The 19688-nt window shown below is 40.5% G+C and overlaps 1 protein-coding gene across 2 annotated transcripts in view; it reads left to right on the top strand.

The window, feature by feature from the left end:
- The window catches only part of RASGRP2 (RAS guanyl releasing protein 2), a 143532-nt gene that overhangs the window by 53447 nt on the left and 70397 nt on the right, over window positions 1-19688 (top strand). For both annotated transcript variants that reach the window (XM_069740054.1, XM_069740053.1), the window contains one exon: window positions 14583-14711. In XM_069740054.1, coding sequence (XP_069596155.1) covers window positions 14642-14711 — 70 coding nt within the window. In that variant the 5' untranslated portion in view covers window positions 14583-14641. The remainder of the gene's footprint in view (window positions 1-14582; window positions 14712-19688) is intronic.

Genomic DNA, 19688 nt, shown 5'->3' with positions numbered 1-19688 from the left:
CCTTGAAAAGACATTACTCAAACTTTTCACCGTAACACGTCCCAAATAAAACATTTTCCAGCCAATAAAACAATATAATAAAGCTGGGCAACCTCTTTAAGAGTGATCTCGATGCCTCCATGAACATCAGACTGTATCTCCCAGACTATTATGTAAGAAGTATAAGCCAACTACAAATCCACATAAAACTCATTGGTCTTTTTTTACTCCAGATGTCGATCCGGTATCGTTCTTGGAAACAAATATTCAAGTAAAAATGTTTCCTGAAAGTTGGCAACAACTGTTAGAAGAATCATTATTAAAGCAGATTTTCGCTCAACGTCTATTGCCAGCTACTTGAGACTGAAAGATTTTGCCATGTGTTCCTTCATGTAATTAAAGCTGCTCCGAGTTTCGTAGCTTTTCGTTTTCTGTGGTCGGTCTTTATTTGTAATGCTAGCATTATGTAAATGTGTAGATATTTAAATATGTCTCCTATAAAGTATAATATAAGCGGCCATGGTTTTGCATTTCACACCATAGTGTTATATGGCACTGACACTTCACTAATGGGACAGCCAACCATCTGTCCACTCGTGAGTGTGTGTATATATATATACATATATATAACTGTCCTATAAAATTATGGAGGCTGTTATTTGATTGAATAGTCAAGTGTTGCATAAAAAAGTCCAGTGAGTATTAAGAGGAAACGTTTCTTCTTGTGGAGAGCAAAAAGTTGACATAGGGAGAATTGTAGACAATGCAATGATGCCTTGGAAATTCAAAAAGTCAATATCAAACCTTTAAGGAGCTTTGCCACGTAACTTAGGATAAGAAACCAAACCAGAAAATCTATATTCAGACACGTGTTTCAGGGTGTTTGCGCCTCATCAGTGCAAAGCAGGAGAAACGGTTAGGCTGGGTGAGAAGACCTATGACAGGAGGTCTAACAGGTAAATGTTTTCCTTGTGTGGAGTGCCAAATTGGGTCTTGTATGCAATGTGTAAATCGAGGCTGCCACTGACTTATAGTCTTCACTGAGCATGTGCTGACAGTCTGATCAGTGAGAATTAAAAGTCAGTTGCAGAGGGCACTGCAGGCGCAGGCATCGGTGATGTGAGGCAGAAAATGGATACTCAGCTCAGCAGTGCATGGGTACGGGAGGAGATGACCAAGCATGTGTCAGAAAAACAGACTGGCGCCTTCTCACTGTTCATAGGACATAATCGCTATGACCTTTATGAAGTCTGCAAATTTTTGCAGTGTGACTGAGATCATTAAGTATTTTTTATCTGCAAATCTGACGCAGCAGAGATTCCCTTTCACTGGATCAGACGCCAAGGCAGATCCTAATTTTTGGATTCCTTAACTTCTACAAGTCCTGTAAGGTCTATAGAGCTGATCTTATTTCCTGGACTTACTATACATCGGAGGAACTCCCGCAAGGACTTCTCTTTTCTACCACCACAGAGCCATAAGGAAGGACAGCTGGCGCATGCGCAGTGTGCACTCTTGCTCTGCCGATCACGGTGCACAGCCATAAGCTCGATCACTTGGCTGCCTGATTGGTTGATGAAAGGAGCTAGTTATAGTTATCCAGGCTGTACGTGAATGTGTAGTTTAATCTCTGCAGTGCCATTTATTGGTAGCACTGATCTTCTGACCCTGATATTTCATCAATCCCATCTCTCTACTGCACACTCTCTGCATTGTGACAATACCAGTTTCTAACCCTTGGCTAGAACCTGACCAGCTTCTTGCCTTTTCTTCAGACTTCATACTTGGTTTCCGTAATGTCTCTCCTGGTTCTGACCCATGTACACCCGACAACGCACCCATCCCTACTGTAACTTTTCTTCAGATCAACTATGACTAACTTGTTTCTGACCCAAACTATTTCTGACTTTTCTACTTCTGAGGTAGAGTTCATCTTCTAGTCCACTGGCTTGATCATCATCCTGACACCACATGATGACTACTTTGTGGTTTGTGATGTAAGGAATCCATTACATTTCGCACTTCCAGTTAGTCAGGGTCAAGGTGACTTTGGCACTCAGGTCTTAGTACATAAGATACAGGTGAGCAATAATTATATACATCATAATGAAGAGGTATGGTGGGGTAAGATGTGCCGAATTCAGCAGAGTATGTCCACCACCTAATGGACACGGCGCATGTTCTAAATGGCGTGCGCCTCCATGACCCTAACCAGAAGTGCTACTCCCGCCAGGAACTGGAGTACATTTAGGGCACAAATTAGGCCATTAAAGTGGTCCAGTTTATGATCAATTCTACCGGCAGATGCCACCATACCCTGTCCCACTTTGATGGAGCTTGCCAAGACTAGCGTAACGGCAAGAGTGGTAAAATTTTGCTACTTTTCATAATTTTTTACGCTAGAAAATTGTCAAGAACACTTGGATGGATTGGCCCCATTACCCAAATAGTTGTAGTTTTTCTCTATTACTATAAATATTCTAGTCCTTTGGTCACCGGAGCCCTTCATCTCAGGTGTTCAGGCGTCCTTGCTGAGTAGAAGTGACACTTCACGTTTTATAAGCCTCGCAGACTTATCATGGAACAATTAGAATTTCCATAACCATGGACGTTATTCTTACATTATTCTTTTTACAGTCAGTTACTTACGTACATCGTAATTTATTGAAGTGAATTATATGTTTCCTAACCAGTTAGTCTATTGACAGATTCAGTCCTTGTCTGATTAAGTGCTAGACTGTAAGGAGCTGCCATGAATGCAAGAAATATAATGGTTTGCGCTACCTTTATGCTACAATACAGAATTACTGTAATTAGGGAAAAGTTGAGATTTCGTAGCCTGCAAATTTTGCATTTACACAATTAAAATTATAACTAATCATTGCAATTATACCTTTTATACATTGGTTTTATTGATTGATATTAATACAATGCAATAGTGAGATCTGACTTTTCAATAAGAGTTTCCTATTACGGGTCAATTTGTTTAATTTTCGATCTCCATCTATTAAAATGTACGTAATTTCAGGCAACTTTTTAGAACAATCTGTCATTTGTGTGTACATGAGGAATAACACTATTTATATAACTTGTATCTTGAATTTTTATCTGTTTTCCCCTTTATTAGCTCGATCTTTAATTTTCAGTTCTCTCTGAGCTGGTAGGTGTAGACTATCTTCCATACACAGTACACAGAAACAGAATGATTTCTGCTTCTTTCTCTTTTGCAGTATATGCTCTAAAGCAATAACAACATAAAAGACAATATACAGCAGTACCGAGCTGTGTAGCTGTGAATCCAGCACTGAGGTTTAACAGGTGTTGGATCTGTAGCGCAGTTCTGTGTGTGTCTTACTGTGCGGAGTGCTCAGGAAAGTAGGTAACACACTAAAACTGACCCTGCAACTTCCTGTACAGACTAGAAATCTGACTGAAAGACCGACGATGACGTCACGTTTCTCCTAAAGAACCAGAGGGTAGAGTGCAAATTACCTACAGAAGGGAAAGTTTGCTGAAATAGAGATCCCAGAGTGAGAAAAACAAACCACGAGAAACAAAATAAAGGATTAAGTACATACCACTAGAGAATGTGCGGCCTACTTCCTAAAAAGAAACAGAAGATAGGTGCAGGGTAAAAATCATAAACAGCAGAGAGATAAACCCTAGCTGGTCTTTCACTGATTGGCTTAAACTACAGCAGTATGGCTGGACATCCCAATGAGACTATCACCAGCAGGAAACACCAGCAGGGCGAAAATATATAAAGCCGCACCCGAAAGGTGATAGGGCAGACAAATGAGTAAACGAAAACAGTTGTTACTCTAAAAAGACTGAAGCAAGGGTAACCTAAACTGAACACCAGGAGAAAAGGTGTATCTGCTGTGACTCGGCAAACAGAGATGCCGACCACAAAGCGCAAGCTTAAGAGGTCAAACCCAAACCCATGACAATGCTCCTCTTCCCTACCCACCCCATAGAATTTAATTGGGGCTGTAATCTGACACCTCACTGTGCTGGCTGCCTTCTTTGAGATATTTTTCCAAAGTGGCTTATGAGTTCAGATAAGAGGGGAGAAAGGGAGTAGAGAAGTGGCTCATAAATGGAGAAAGAAACAGATTTCTTTGATAAGATGTATTATAAAGTTTTTTATACTAGCCTGTACTATTGATTTATGCATGTTTTTTTAAGACAATTATGATAATTTAAGGATGATTGGGCATTGAAATCTCAACAGCCTGATTGTTTTCACTGTCGGAGGATAGTCGGGAGGCCCCCACATACACACCAGATGGTGGTGGGCCGATCCCTGTATGTATTTTGTTCCTACAGGCTTCAGAGATATAAATCTGATACTGTCACCATAATGAAGATTAAGATTTAGCCTTGGCACCAAGTAATGCGTGTCTACGGGCCCCTGGTGCTGCTGTTCCCATTATTAAGATTTTTAGTTTCTAAACTATTAGTTTTTTCCAAAATTTTACCAGCTGTTATCCAATTATGGTACTTGCTCTTTATCTGACATTCCAGATTTTTGGATTGTACAATAGAAATATTAGTTTATGAGTCATTGGTAAAATACTTGTGCCTCCTGACTAAATCACGTACACCAATGGTCCTCCTGGAACCCTGTTGACTATAACGGGCCTGAAGGGCCTCTGTAATTGAGTTCTTCTTTTTTTCCAAGAAATATGACGAAGCTTCCAATGTGGATGAAAATTTACGCCTAGAGGCCTAATAAAATTTTTTACTGGGGGCAAAAATGTAGCTAAAATAGCAATCGGAGCTATACTCAACTGCTGTTACCTCTGTTTGTCTAGCACAGGCTACTCTGGTGAGCCACACCTGACCCGGAAGTTATAACTGTTCTTCTGTCACATGACTGCTGAAGCCAGTGATTGGTTGCAGCTATCAGGTGACGAGACCATATATATATATATCTGGTGCCATGCTGCAGCTAATCACAGACCTTAGTCCTCCTTTGATTTTAGAAAGATCACTTTCGAGAATGGTCTCTGCTAGATCCAAGGGGTTGACAGCAAATTAGTATGGCTTTGTTTAATCCATGACTCCTGTAATGGTTGGACACAACCCCTTCAATTTGCGATATCTAAGTGGATTGCTTCTAATTATGCGTTAGATACAATTTTTCATGTGAGATCATGATACATTTTCATTTTATGTATCCAAATAATTTTTTGCGTTAATTAAAAAAAAAAAGGCGTGGGAAAAAAGAAATGGATTTTTTTTGCATAGTCCTTGCTGTGTAGACGTAAAAGTAATGTAAAGCCTCATGTCTTAAAAGAATCAGAAATTTTTATAGCATAATTATAATTTCTTGCGTACCATCCATGGATGTTATTCTTGCGTTCATCGTTTCGATCGCAGTTTCCTCTTCTTTCCGTCAATCACCTACAAGCATCATAATCCTCGCGTGAAGAAATGTAATGGCGTAAGAAAATTTAACGGTTTAACGCTATGTTCATGCTATAATAAAGAATTACTGTCATTAAGGGAAAAGGTGAGAATTCATAGCTTGTAAGGTTTATGGAAAAGAATTTCACACTTTCGCAATTACAGTTCTATCTACGTGAAGGGATTTCCTCATCGACGGTAGATTTTTTTCTAGTGATGTTAATACAATTTAATGCTGGATTTTTCGGTAGGAAGACCCCGGTGAGTGTTGACCTCTTACATTTTTCGGATCTCCATCTATTAGTATATATGTAAGTATATCGTTATAGTACATGTAAATAACATAGGGTACTTACTTAGTTAACACGATTTTTTATAAAAGAAGTGTAAAAGCCATCCTACCACGACAAGGTGTACCCAATTGGGACAGTCCTATCCTCTAATATTAAAACCCTCACCTTGTGTCACCTCAATATAGACGGGGGTAGAGCAGGACCCAGGCCCGACTGTTCAGACTCCTGCCCACGGGAAGCTATATAGATGAAATGCACAGTTCAGAAAAGGTGACCATTTCTGTTTGCAGAAAGTACAAGAAACGACAGCAAAACCAAATAAATGAGCCGGAGCATAAGTTGGTATACATGCACTGTGTATGAGTATGTTCACATTGTGGCCATTTAAAAGACAAAATCCAAGAAAAAGAAAAAAACTTGTCCATATAACTTACAGCAAAGTAAGTATGGGTATACAGCAGATCGTAAAGTTCTTACATGGGTACTGTTATTACAACCCTAAGGGCCCGATTCATTATTGAATTTGCGCCTTATTTTTGTCGAGGTTTTTGGATATGCCCCTTTTTTTTCCACCCAATTTCTCTTTCCATTTGAAGTCTATTTTATATGTGGTCACTTTTGTTTGTTTGTTTTTTTTGCGTGCGGTTTAGGGGTTTCCAGATTTTTTTGCCTAATTCATCATTTGCAAATTTTGTAACAAATTTACAAAATTTGTCACACACATGCTCCAGCCCCCCCCCCCCCCAGAGTGATTTTATGTTGGAAAAACAAGTGACTTTTGTTTTTGCTATAAAAGATCACAAAAACAGTTAAACAGAATAAGTTACTATTTTTGACATTTTGCAAAACATACCTCCTTTTATTTTAAAAAGTCCCAAAACAGAAAAAATAATCGTTTTTAACTTTACGCGAAATTCCTGAATTCATCAATATTGAAAAATTTGGTACAAAAGGCGTCAAACAATACCATAAGATTAAAAAAAGTTACTTTTTAAATTATGAGAATCTGTCCTCAGTGAAACACTGTTAATAAAATTCATCTTCTTGCCCTCCCTCCCACAAAAAAAAGTCATTTACATTTCAGTTGGAATTTGGGAATGTTTCACCAGAATATAGCTGATACTTTTTTTTTCACTTTTTCAAGGATTAGAAGACCATCTAGGGCACCACACACAAGTAGTGTATTTTTAAAGTATGTGGAATATAGAGAAAATATGTCTTTTTCTTATAATGTATATGTTATGGCCATACATTTTAGGCTAAATAGTGTGTTGTTGTTTTTTTAATTTTATTTGTTGTTGCAAATTTTCAAGGGTTAAAAGATAAAAGACCATCTAGGGCATGGAACACGAGTAGGTTATTTTTAAAGCATGTGTGATATACTTCAAATACATTTTAGGTTAAATATATATTTCTTAATGTTTTGATAAAGTTTTTTATTTTCTTCTTCCAAGGGTTAGAATTAGATGAAATATCATCTAGGGCACAGATTCACAATAGTCTATCGGAATATTGAGGACAAGCGTATTTTTCCTTGAATTTCTGTGTATTTATAGCCATACATTTTATGTTATATAATGTGTATTCTTTTTTTTACTTGACAATGTTTTCTTTTTTTTTAAACTTTCCAAGGGTTAAAAGTTGAAATTACAATTGTACGGCACAAATCCGTAATACTGTGTCTTTAAATGATATGGACTATAGAGGAAAGATGTCTGTTTTCTTCCATTTTACATAACGTTATTTTTCAATTTTTTGACATTGTTTTTTTTTCTGCAAGGGTTAAAAGTTGAAATACCATCTAGGGTACAGAACACAGGCAGGGAATCTTTAAAGCCTGTGAGACATAGGTGAAATAATTATCTTTCTTTGAATCTTTATGTTATTTTCTATATATTTTACTTACTTATATATTGTGTTTTGACCATACATTTTATGTTTAACGTGTTTTTTGGATCATCTAGGGCACAAATCTGCAATAGTTTATCTTTAACAGATGTGAAATATAGAGGAAAAGCGACTTTTTTCTCCAATTTCTGTGTTACAGCCATATGTATTATTTTATGAGTTTTTGATTTCAATATATATATATATATATATATATATATATATATATATATATGTATATATATATATATATATAAAACTTTTTTTATTTTTTATTTTCCAAGGGTTAAAAGTTGAAAAATCATCCATGCAAGTGTGCCTTTAAGGCATATGGAGTATAGACGAAAGAAGTCTTTTGCTTTAAAATACTGTGTTATGGCCTTTCATTTTATGTGACTTTTTTTTTTTGACAATGTTATTTTTTTTCCCCAAGGTTCAAAAGTTTAAATACCATATAGGGCATAATACATGAGTAAGATATCTTTAAAGCATATGGGATATAGGTGAAATTATTTTTCTTTGAAATCTTTATTTTATTTTTTACTTACTTAGATATTGTGTTATGACCATATGTTTATGTTAAATGTTTTCATTCTTTTTTTTTATATATTTTCATTATGTTTTTTTTTTTTTTAAATTTTTCAAAGGTTAGAATAAGAAACTGAAAGATCATCTAGGGCACAAATATGCAATGTGGAATTTAGAGGAAAAGACGTCTTTGGCCATAAGCATCTTCTCTCTTGTATCACTAGTTATTATCGTTCTATTTTTCGGAGCTGACAACTGAGATGACAACGTAGTATTTACCCGGGCTCCTGCCTGTCAGTGTAGTCGCGTAAAGGAAATCATTACCGCAGACCCGCGATGCTATTAGTGTTCAGTAAGGCACTTTACCCTCCGGTATGATTGTCAATGGTCCTGTTAAAAAAAAAAAAGAAAAAACTCTCGGAAGCTTTTTTTGTTGGTTTGCGGCAAATCATTCAGCGATCTGTATCTTCAGTCTTACGGATTGAATCGTGTATCAATGTCATGAGACGTTGCAATGTCTGGGATATACTGCGACCTTCCGTTGGTCGCGCTTCTATGTCAACGCTTTCCTGAAAGGGGAAGAAAAAGTAATTTCGGAGGCGGAAAAAGTTAGTGACTTTGCAGAGTTATTTCCATACATTGATCCATTGTGCTGCATTGTTTCGACACGTTCTTTATCACCGTATTCTTCGCAAAACTCTTGAGGATTTCTCCTGTGAATGAAGATCTGACTATTTTAGGATGTCGGCGGAAAATAAGAACCCATTTAAAATAGCTGTTCGTTTCCGTAAATGATTGTATCTTTTCGCGATATTGTTAGTAGCACAATAAACAAACTCATTCATCACTATTAATGCGAATTCCGAACATGCGGCACCAGATTCGTGTGCCGCGCGACGCTGGGAATCCTGTCGACTGTGCTATATAAAAAATGTACGAAAGCCACAGGGGAATTAATGTCTATCGTGTGAGCTGAAAAAAGTGCATAGAGCGGAGGAGGTGGAGAGAAGAATTAGGCTCAGTTCACATTGGCTTCCGTTTTTCTTTTTAATTTATGACAAACGCATCATAATCTCGTATCTTTCGGGTTGACAGATCTGTTATTATAACACATAGAAATCATTTTTTTTCTCCCCATAGACTTCTGATGTGTCTGTTATGATGTGGGATTGTGACCATCAGAAAGCAATGGAAAAGAACGAAAGCGTAGGAGCAGAGGCTTATTGCTGTTCTTCATCAATGTCAGGACTGTCCGTGATGGAGCGCCGTAGTCTCGGAGTCCTCCACATATATTGCCTCCGTACATAAAGATGCTCGCGTGTACATTAGGTCATTTTTATTAGTCCCCAATCTGCTCTTTGATTATCCCACATCCTGAGGACGACCCCGGACACTTGTTTCCCTCTTCAGTTTGGACACATGTATATCTTATACTGTCTGGACCCGGACATTAGCATATTATTTGTATTTATTATTATCTTTATTTATAAAAAAAAGAAAAGGAAAAAAAGGGAAAAATTAAATGGACTTTTCATGAACAGTTTTGTTAGCATTTTGTTGCTCACTCTTTTTCCTGAATATGCATTGATATACATGAAATTCCATTAAAGGGAATGTGCTACTGGAAAATATATAATATATAAAAATCATGTATGTTAGTACATTAGTAGATAACACAGGATCCACCATTCACAATAGATGATGTCACAGCTCACCTCCTCCTCCTGTACAATGACTGATAACACCTCTATATACAGTAGATAACACAGGATCCACTATTCACAATAGGTGATATCACAGCTCACCTGCTCCTCCTGTACAATGACTGATAACACCTCTCTATACAGTAGATAACACAGGATCCACCATTCACAATAGGAGATATCACAGCTCACCTCCTCCTCCTGTACAATGACTGATATCACCTCTATATACAGTAGATAACACAGGATCCCCCATTCACAATAGGTGATATCACAGCTCACCTCCTCCTTCTGTACAATGACTGATAACACCTCTATATACAGTAGATAACACAGGATCCCCCATTCACAATAGGTGATATCACAGCTCACCTCCTCCTCCTCCTGTACAATGACTGATAATACCTCTATATACAGTAGATAACACAGGATCCACCATTCACAATAGGTGATGTCACAGCTCACCTCCTCCTCCTGTACAATGACTGATAACACCTCTATATACAGTAGATAACACAGGATCCATCATTCACAATAGGTGATGTCCCAGCCCACCTCCTCCTCCTGTACAATGACTGATAACTCCTCTATATACAGTAGATAACACAGGATCCACCATTTACAATAGGTGATGTCACAGCTCACCTCCTCCTCCTGTACAATGACTGATAACACCTCTATATACAGTAGATAACACAGGATCCACCATTCACAATGGGTGATGTCACAGCTCACCTCCTCCTCCTGTACAATGACTGATAACACCTCTATATACAGTAGATAACACAGGATCCACCATTCACAATAGGGGATGTCACAGCTCACCTCCTCCTCCTGTACAATGACTGATAACACCTCTATATACAGTAGATAACACAGGATCCACCATTCACAATAGGTGATGTCACAGCTCACCTCCTCCTCCTGTATAATGACTGATAACACCTCTATATACAGGAGGTAACACAGGATCCACCATTCACAATAGGCGATGTCACAGCTCACCTCCTCCTCCTGTATAATGACTGATAACACCTCTATATACAGTAGATAACACAGGATCCACCATTCACAATAGGTGATATCACAGCTCACCTCCTCCTCCTGTACAATGACTGATAACACCTCTATATACAGTAGATAACACAGGATCCACCATTCACAATGGGTGATGTCACAGCTCACCTCCTCCTCCTGTATAATGACTGATAACACCTCTATATACAGTAGATAACACAGGATCCACCATTCACAATAGGTGATGTCACAGCTCACCTCCTCCTCCTGTACAATGACTGATAACACCTCTATATACAGTAGATAACACAGGATCCATCATTCACAATAGGTGATGTCACAGCCCACCTCCTCCTCCTGTACAATGACTGATAACTCATCTATATACAGTAGATAACACAGGATCCACCATTCACAATAGGTGATGTCACAGCTCACCTCCTCCTCCTGTACAATGACTGATAACACCTCTATATACAGTAGATAACACAAGATCCACCATTCACAATGGGTGATGTCACAGCTCACCTCTTCCTCCTGTATAATGACTGATAACACCTCTATATACAGTAGATAACACAGGATCCACCATTCACAATAGGTGATGTCACAGCTCACCTCCTCCTCCTGTACAATGACTGATAACACCTCTATATACAGTAGATAACACAGGATCCACCATTCACAATAGGTGATGTCACAGCTCACCTCCTCCTCCTGTATAATGACTGATAACACCTCTATATACAGGAGGTAACACAGGATCCACCATTCACAATAGGCGATGTCACAGCTCACCTCCTCCTCCTGTATAATGACTGATAACACCTCTATATACAGTAGGTAATACAGGATCCACCATTCACATTAGGTGATATCACAGCTCACCTCCTCCTCTTGTACCATGTCTGATAACACCTCTATATACAGTAGATAACACAGGATCCACCATTCACAATAGGTGATATCACAGCTCACCTCCTCCTCCTGTACAATGACTGATAACACCTCTATATACAGTAGATAACACAGGATCCACCATTCACAATAGGTGATATCACAGCTCACCTCCTCCTCCTGTACAATGACTGATAACACCTCTATATACAGTAGATAACACAAGATCCACCATTCACAATGGGTGATGTCACAGCTCACCTCTTCCTCCTGTATAATGACTGATAACACCTCTATATACAGTAGATAACACAGGATCCACCATTCACAATAGGTGATGTCACAGCTCACCTCCTCCTCCTGTACAATGACTGATAACACCTCTATATACAGTAGATAACACAGGATCCACCATTCACAATAGGTGATGTCACAGCTCACCTCCTCCTCCTTTATAATGACTGATAACACCTCTATATACAGGAGGTAACACAGGATCCACCATTCACAATAGGCGATGTCACAGCTCACCTCCTCCTCCTGTATAATGACTGATAACACCTCTATATACAGTAGGTAATACAGGATCCACCATTCACATTAGGTGATATCACAGCTCACCTCCTCCTCTTGTACAATGTCTGATAACACCTCTATATACAGTAGATAACACAGGATCCACCATTCACAATAGGTGATATCACAGCTCACCTCCTCCTCCTGTACAATGACTGATAACACCTCTATATACAGTAGATAACACAGGATCCACCATTCACAATAGGTGATATCACAGCTCACCTCCTCCTCCTGTATAATGACTGATAACACCTCTATATACAGTAGATAACACAGGATCCACATTCACAATAGGTGATGTCACAGCTCACCTCCTCCTCCTGTACAATGACTGATAACACCTCTATATACAGTAGATAACACAGGATCCACCATTCACTATAGGTGATGTCACAGCTCACCTCCTCCTCCTGTACAATGACAGATAACACCTCTATATACAGTAGATAACACAGGATCCACCATTCACAATAGGTGATGTCACAGCTCACCTCCTCCTCCTGTACAATGACTGATAACACCTCTATATACAGTAGATAACACAGGATCCACCATTCACAATAGGTGATATCACAGCTCACCTCCTCCTCCTGTACAATGACTGATAACACCTCTATATACAGTAGATAACACAGGATCCGCCATTCACAGTAGGTGATGTCACAGCTCACCTCCTCCTCCTGTACAATGACTGATAACACCTCTATATACAGTAGATAACACAGAATCCACCATTCACAATAGGTGATGTCACAGCTCACCTCCTCCTCCTGTACAATGACTGATAACATCTCTATATACAGTAGATAACACAGGATCCACATTCACAATAGGTGATGTCACAGCTCACCTCCTCCTGTACAATGACTGATAACACCTCTATATACAGTAGATAACACAGGATCCACCATTCACTATAGGTGATGTCACAGCTCACCTCCTCCTCCTGTACAATGACTGATAACACCTCTATATACAGTAGATAACACAGGATCCACCATTCACAGTAGGTGTTGTCACAGCTCACCTCCTCCTCCTCCTGTACAATGACTGATAACACCTCTATATACAGTAGATAACACAGGATCCACCATTCACTATAGGTGATGTCACAGCTCACCTCCTCCTCCTGTACAATGACTGATAACACCTCTATATACAGTAGATAACACAGGATCCACCATTCACAATAGGTGATGTCACAGCTCACCTCCTCCTCCTGTACAATGACTGATATCACCTCTATATACAGTAGATAACACAGGATCCACCATTTACAATAGGTGATGTCACAGCTCACCTCCTCCTCCTGTACAATGACTGATAACACCTCTATATACAGTAGATAACACAGGACCCACCATTCACAATAGGTGATGTCACAGCTCACCTCCTCCTCCTGTACAATGACTGATAACACCTCTATATACAGTAGATAACACAGGATCCACCATTCACAATAGGTGATGTCACAGCTCACCTCCTCCTCCTGTACAATGACTGATAACACTTGTATATACAGTAGATAACACAGGATCCACCATTCACAATAGGTGATGTCACAGCTCACCTCCTCCTCCTGTACAATGACTGATAACACTTGTATATACAGTAGATAACACAGGATCCACCATTCACAATAGGTGATGTCACAGCTCACCTCCTCCTCCTGTACAATGATGATAACACCTCTGTATACAGTAGATAACAGGATTTTTGATGAAATATTAAGCTAACGAGGTGACTGGTCTAATAGGCGTGCCGACACCAACTCGTCCACACCCTACTGACTGACGGGTCTCTCCTTACACACAGAGGTAATAACTCAGTGTAGCTGAGGGTGGGGAGAAGTATCATGGACCTTCCTTGTCCCTGGTCGCAGCGTTCCAGAGTAATACATAGATTCTGGTAATGCCGGAGCCGGTCTCCGAGTCTTGCTCTTGGGGGTCCGGACACCACTAATACGGACAGGTTCCCTTTAGTTATATGAAGTACTGCTGATGTCCCAAGAAACCCCACGGGATAAGAATTGAGGGCTTTGAAATGCCAGAGGAAGTAAGCAATGAAAACAGGAAGATGCATCAGAGAAATCACAACTGACAGAGGAAGAGGTTACCCAAAATCTGGGAGGGGTCGTGTTACTGCATGTTTACACTTCACCATGTAAAAGGAGAAATAAAACGGAATCTGTCGCACGAAACACCCGCGACTCGTCACTTTCTAAACTGAAGTTTCATGCAAAAATTAAAAGTAACGAGAACTTTTTTTTTTAAAACTTGATTGACAGTCCTTCATCAGTCCGAATCATCGTTCAGGATCAGTGCTGCAGTCAATGAAAAGGCAGAAATGGACAACTTGGATCTGGAGAACGGCCACACCATTGATGAGATGATAGAAATCTGCGTCCAAAACTTTGGTAAGTGCCCGAGTTTGTGCAATGTTCGACTTCCTAGACAGAATGTAAGTTTTCTTCTTTCTTTCATGGTCTCTTTACTGTGACTGCTTTCGAAGATCAGCTCGTAAATGGAAGAATTAACAACTGCGCTTCTGACCCGGGAAAATGATTTTCACTTATGTTTAGTCATTACCTTTAATTAATAAATCTGCGCTAAGTTTCAGTCTGTAATCTCAATTCCTGTAATCGTTTTCACACCCCTAATTTGCAGCCTGATCCAAGATTTTTTTTTTTTGTCTTGCGGGAGTGTCTCTCCCAGGAATACAGGCTGGATGTCAGGTCTTTGTGTATCCAGGGTGCTGCTGCCTTCATTTGCTTTTATGGATCAACACTAAGGGCGCAGTCAGGTGGTCGTATAACTCCTGCCGAGATCGGACTGGCCGGCGGCACTACCCACCTGAGCGTGACAGCCTCATATATTTTTATGCAGCTGTCAGGCTTGGGTCGGAAGAGCCGCCGACCAGTCCGAGCATTGCCGTCCGATCTCGGTCTGATTTGTACTGCTGTCCTAAGCAAAACATCGAAAATTCAACAGGTTTGCTCAAATTTGACCAGTAAATTTAAAAAGTGTCTGTTTGGTGTTAAAAAAAGCTGTTTAATATGCACTGATGTCTCTCAACCGTAATATTTTATGTCTTTTTTTATTAAAAATATATTTTATTTTTTTATTAAATATTTTATCGGATTTTTTTTTACCCTTTTCAAGCCCATTTCTAAAAATGTGCTCAGCCTTTAAAGGGAAAGGGGACATTGAATTGGAAATCTGCCGCCAAGAGTTTTCAGTCAGTAGACTGACCGTAAGGCAAAATTCACCGCAAACTACCGTAATTAACAAAGCAAATAATATGTTTAGAATATTAATCTTACCTGTTCAGCTCATTGTTCTTTGCGCGTTAGCATTCAGGGTGCATTTAGCACCAATCGGCTTAATCCAGTGTTCTGACCCTTGTTTATCGGCCCGAACGAGCGCTGATAGGCTGCTCATCCCCGGACACTGTCATATTGTCGGCAGCTCATTTCCTATATACACGGCAGAAATTATGAAGGAGAATTATCATCTTTGTTTCAGTGTAAATGATCCAACTGTCCAACATTTTGCTCGTTTCTTGGGTGATTTCTGGCATGTTTACACCTACAAACGCTCAGCGGCATTGCTAGAGTATTAACATGTGGATGGTACAAACACACAAACATACACACAAACTCTATGCTACACACAGTGTATGCTACACACATACATGCACTCTGCTATACACACTGACTGTATGCTACACACACACCCCATGCTACCCCCACATACAATACATGTTACACATACATACACACACACACTCTATGCTACACGCACTTTCCATGATTCTCCCACATACAATACATGTTACACACACATACTCACACACATACTCTATACTACACACACACCCCATGCTACCCCCACATACAATACATGTTACACATACACACACACACACACTCTATGCTACACGCACTTTCCATGATTCTCCCACATACAATACATGTTACACACACATACTCACACACATACTCTATACTACACACACACCCCATGCTACCCCCACATACAATACATGTTACACATACATACACACACACACTCTATGCTACACGCACTTTCCATGATTCTCCCACATACAATACATGTTACACACACATACTCTATACTACACACACACCCCATGCTACCCCCACATACAATACATGTTACACATACATACACACACACACTCTATGCTACACGCACTTTCCATGATTCTCCCACATACAATACATGTTACACACACATACTCACACACATACTCTATACTACACACACACCCCATGCTACCCCCACATACAATACATGTTACACACACACACATTATGCTACACACACTTTCCATGATTCTCCCACATACAATACATGTTACACATACATACACACACACATACACACAAACAAACGCTATGCTACACACAATGTATGTTACACACACATACATGTACTCTGCTATACACACTGACTGTATGTTACACACACATACACACACACCCCATGCTACCCCCACATACAATACATGTTACACATACATACACGTACACACACATACATACACATACACTTACTCTGCTACACACACAGACTGTATGATACAAACACATATACACACACTCCATGCTGCCCTACATACAATTCATGTGACACATGCATACACACACATCGTCTATGCTACACACACTCTCCATGCTACCCCCACATACAATACATGTTACACACATATACATACACTTACTCTGCTAAATACATCGACTGTATGTTACACACAGATATACACACAGTCCATTCTATCCCAACATACAATACATGTTACACATACACACACACACACTCCATGCTACCCCCACATACATGTTACCCATACACACACACACACACACACACACACACGTACGCTATGCTACACACACTATGTTTCACACATACTGCAGACATATGTTATACACAAACTGTATATTATACACACACACACACTCATACTGTATGCTACACAGTGTATGTTACACACACACATGTTACACACACACGAACACACTGCACTGCAAGTTTCACAAACAAATGCATGGAAATACAGCTGCATATAACGCACAGTACATTTTACAAATACACTGCTTGTTATACACACACTGTGTATTGAGAACACATATTCACGCACACACTGCATGCTACACACACACACACGCTGCATGCTACACACACACACACGCTGCATGCTACACACACACACACGCTGCATGCTACACACACACACTGCATGCTACACACACACACACTGCATGCTACACACACACACACACACACGCTGCATGCTACACACACACACACACGCTGCATGCTACACACACACACTGCATGCTACACACACACACACACGCTGCATGCTACACACACACACACACGCTGCATGCTCCACACACACACACACACACGCTGCATGCTACACACACACACACGCTGCATGCTACACACACACACTGCATGCTACACACACACACTGCATGCTACACACACACACACTGCATGCTACACACACACACACACACACGCTGCATGCTACACACACACACACACACGCTGCATGCTACACACACACACTGCATGCTACACACACACACACACACACGCTGCATGCTACACACACACACACACGCTGCATGCTCCACACACACACACACACACGCTGCATGCTACACACACACACACGCTGCATGCTACACACACACACTGCATGCTACACACACACACACTGCATGCTACACACACACACACACACACGCTGCATGCTACACACACACACTGCATGCTACACACACACACACACGCTGCATGCTACACACACACACGCTGCATGCTCCACACACACACACACGCTGCATGCTACACACACACACTGCATGCTACACACACACACACACACACGCTGCATGCTACACACACACACACACACGCTGCATGCTACACACACACACTGCATGCTACACACACACACACACACGCTGCATGCTACACACACACACTGCATGCTACACACACACACTGCATGCTACACACACACACACACACACGCTGCATGCTACACACACACACACACACACGCTGCATGCTACACACACACGCTGCATGCTACACACACACACACACACGCTGCATGCTACACACACACACTGCATGCTACACACACACACACACACACGCTGCATGCTACACACACACACACACACACACACACACGCTGCATGCTACACACACACACTGCATGCTACACACACACACACACGCTGCATGCTACACACACACACTGCATGCTACACACACACACACACACACACGCTGCATGCTAGACACCCAGACACATTGCATGTTATACACACGCTGCATCTTACACACAGACACACATGTTACACACGCTGCATATTATACACACACACAATACACACACACAGTACTGAGGATATTAAAGGCTCTCTCCTCCCCTTTAACGCCTCCGTATTGATGTCCCCAGGACCTTCCACATTTCTAACCTTGGAACCTGCACTGATTATACGGGACTGGCGTTATCATCACCTGTCAGCCGTCCTGTATACAGTATATACCATAATGTTGAAGATGGCAGTACCCATTTAAAGGGATCATCCTGAAAGCAAGACCCGACACTGTGGGGATATAGAAGTTGGCGTGTCCACCGAGCCACATAAAGAGGCTATTTCTCGTCTCCTTTTAGTACAGGGCCTTCTCATCTCTCTATTAAAATAAATTGGATTTCGGGATTCCTATGAGAGTTATCAGAGATTCGCAGTCTGCAGTAAATATTACTTTGGTGTAGTAGAGTAATAAAATGCCCCAAAAATAGAAGCAAAATTTTATGCAAAAAGAAGCCCTGAAATCTATATGTCTCTAGTTTCTGTGCCATGCTTTACACTGCAGCGCGGCACCGGGCCGCCTCTCGTTTTCCGCTGCTCCTGTGTAGTCCGCGCAGCACTTCGGACAGTGTCATGATGGGATCCATCAGAAGGGAAGCAGAGAAGAAGGACTTTCTATGATATCTTTAGTCCCTTCATTAATTCTATTTACTGGAACTCTCCGTAGCCTGCAGTGAAATTGTTCTGCTCGGTTGGAGAAGCTTTTTTTCCCCCTCTAAACTGTCGTTCTTCCGCAGCCGAGTAATACAGAGCGCCGTGGACATATTTTGCTAGTGATGTAATTGCTTAGCCGAACTAAAAAAAAAAAAAAATCTGAAAAAATCTTTGCTCTCATGTGGACCGTGCGGGGAAGCATACGCGCTAACTTTATCCAGTGCCAAGATCCTGCGACATGTATACGCATAATTATGCCGTACGTCATCACAGTGCGGGAACCCCGCTTTAGAGATTATATTGCTTTAC

Source organism: Ranitomeya imitator, chromosome 9 (genome assembly GCF_032444005.1).
Source record: "Ranitomeya imitator isolate aRanImi1 chromosome 9, aRanImi1.pri, whole genome shotgun sequence".
Lineage (NCBI taxonomy): Eukaryota > Metazoa > Chordata > Amphibia > Anura > Dendrobatidae > Ranitomeya > Ranitomeya imitator.
Note: the sequence above shows the minus strand (reverse complement) of the source record. Positions and strands in the feature narration are given on the sequence as shown.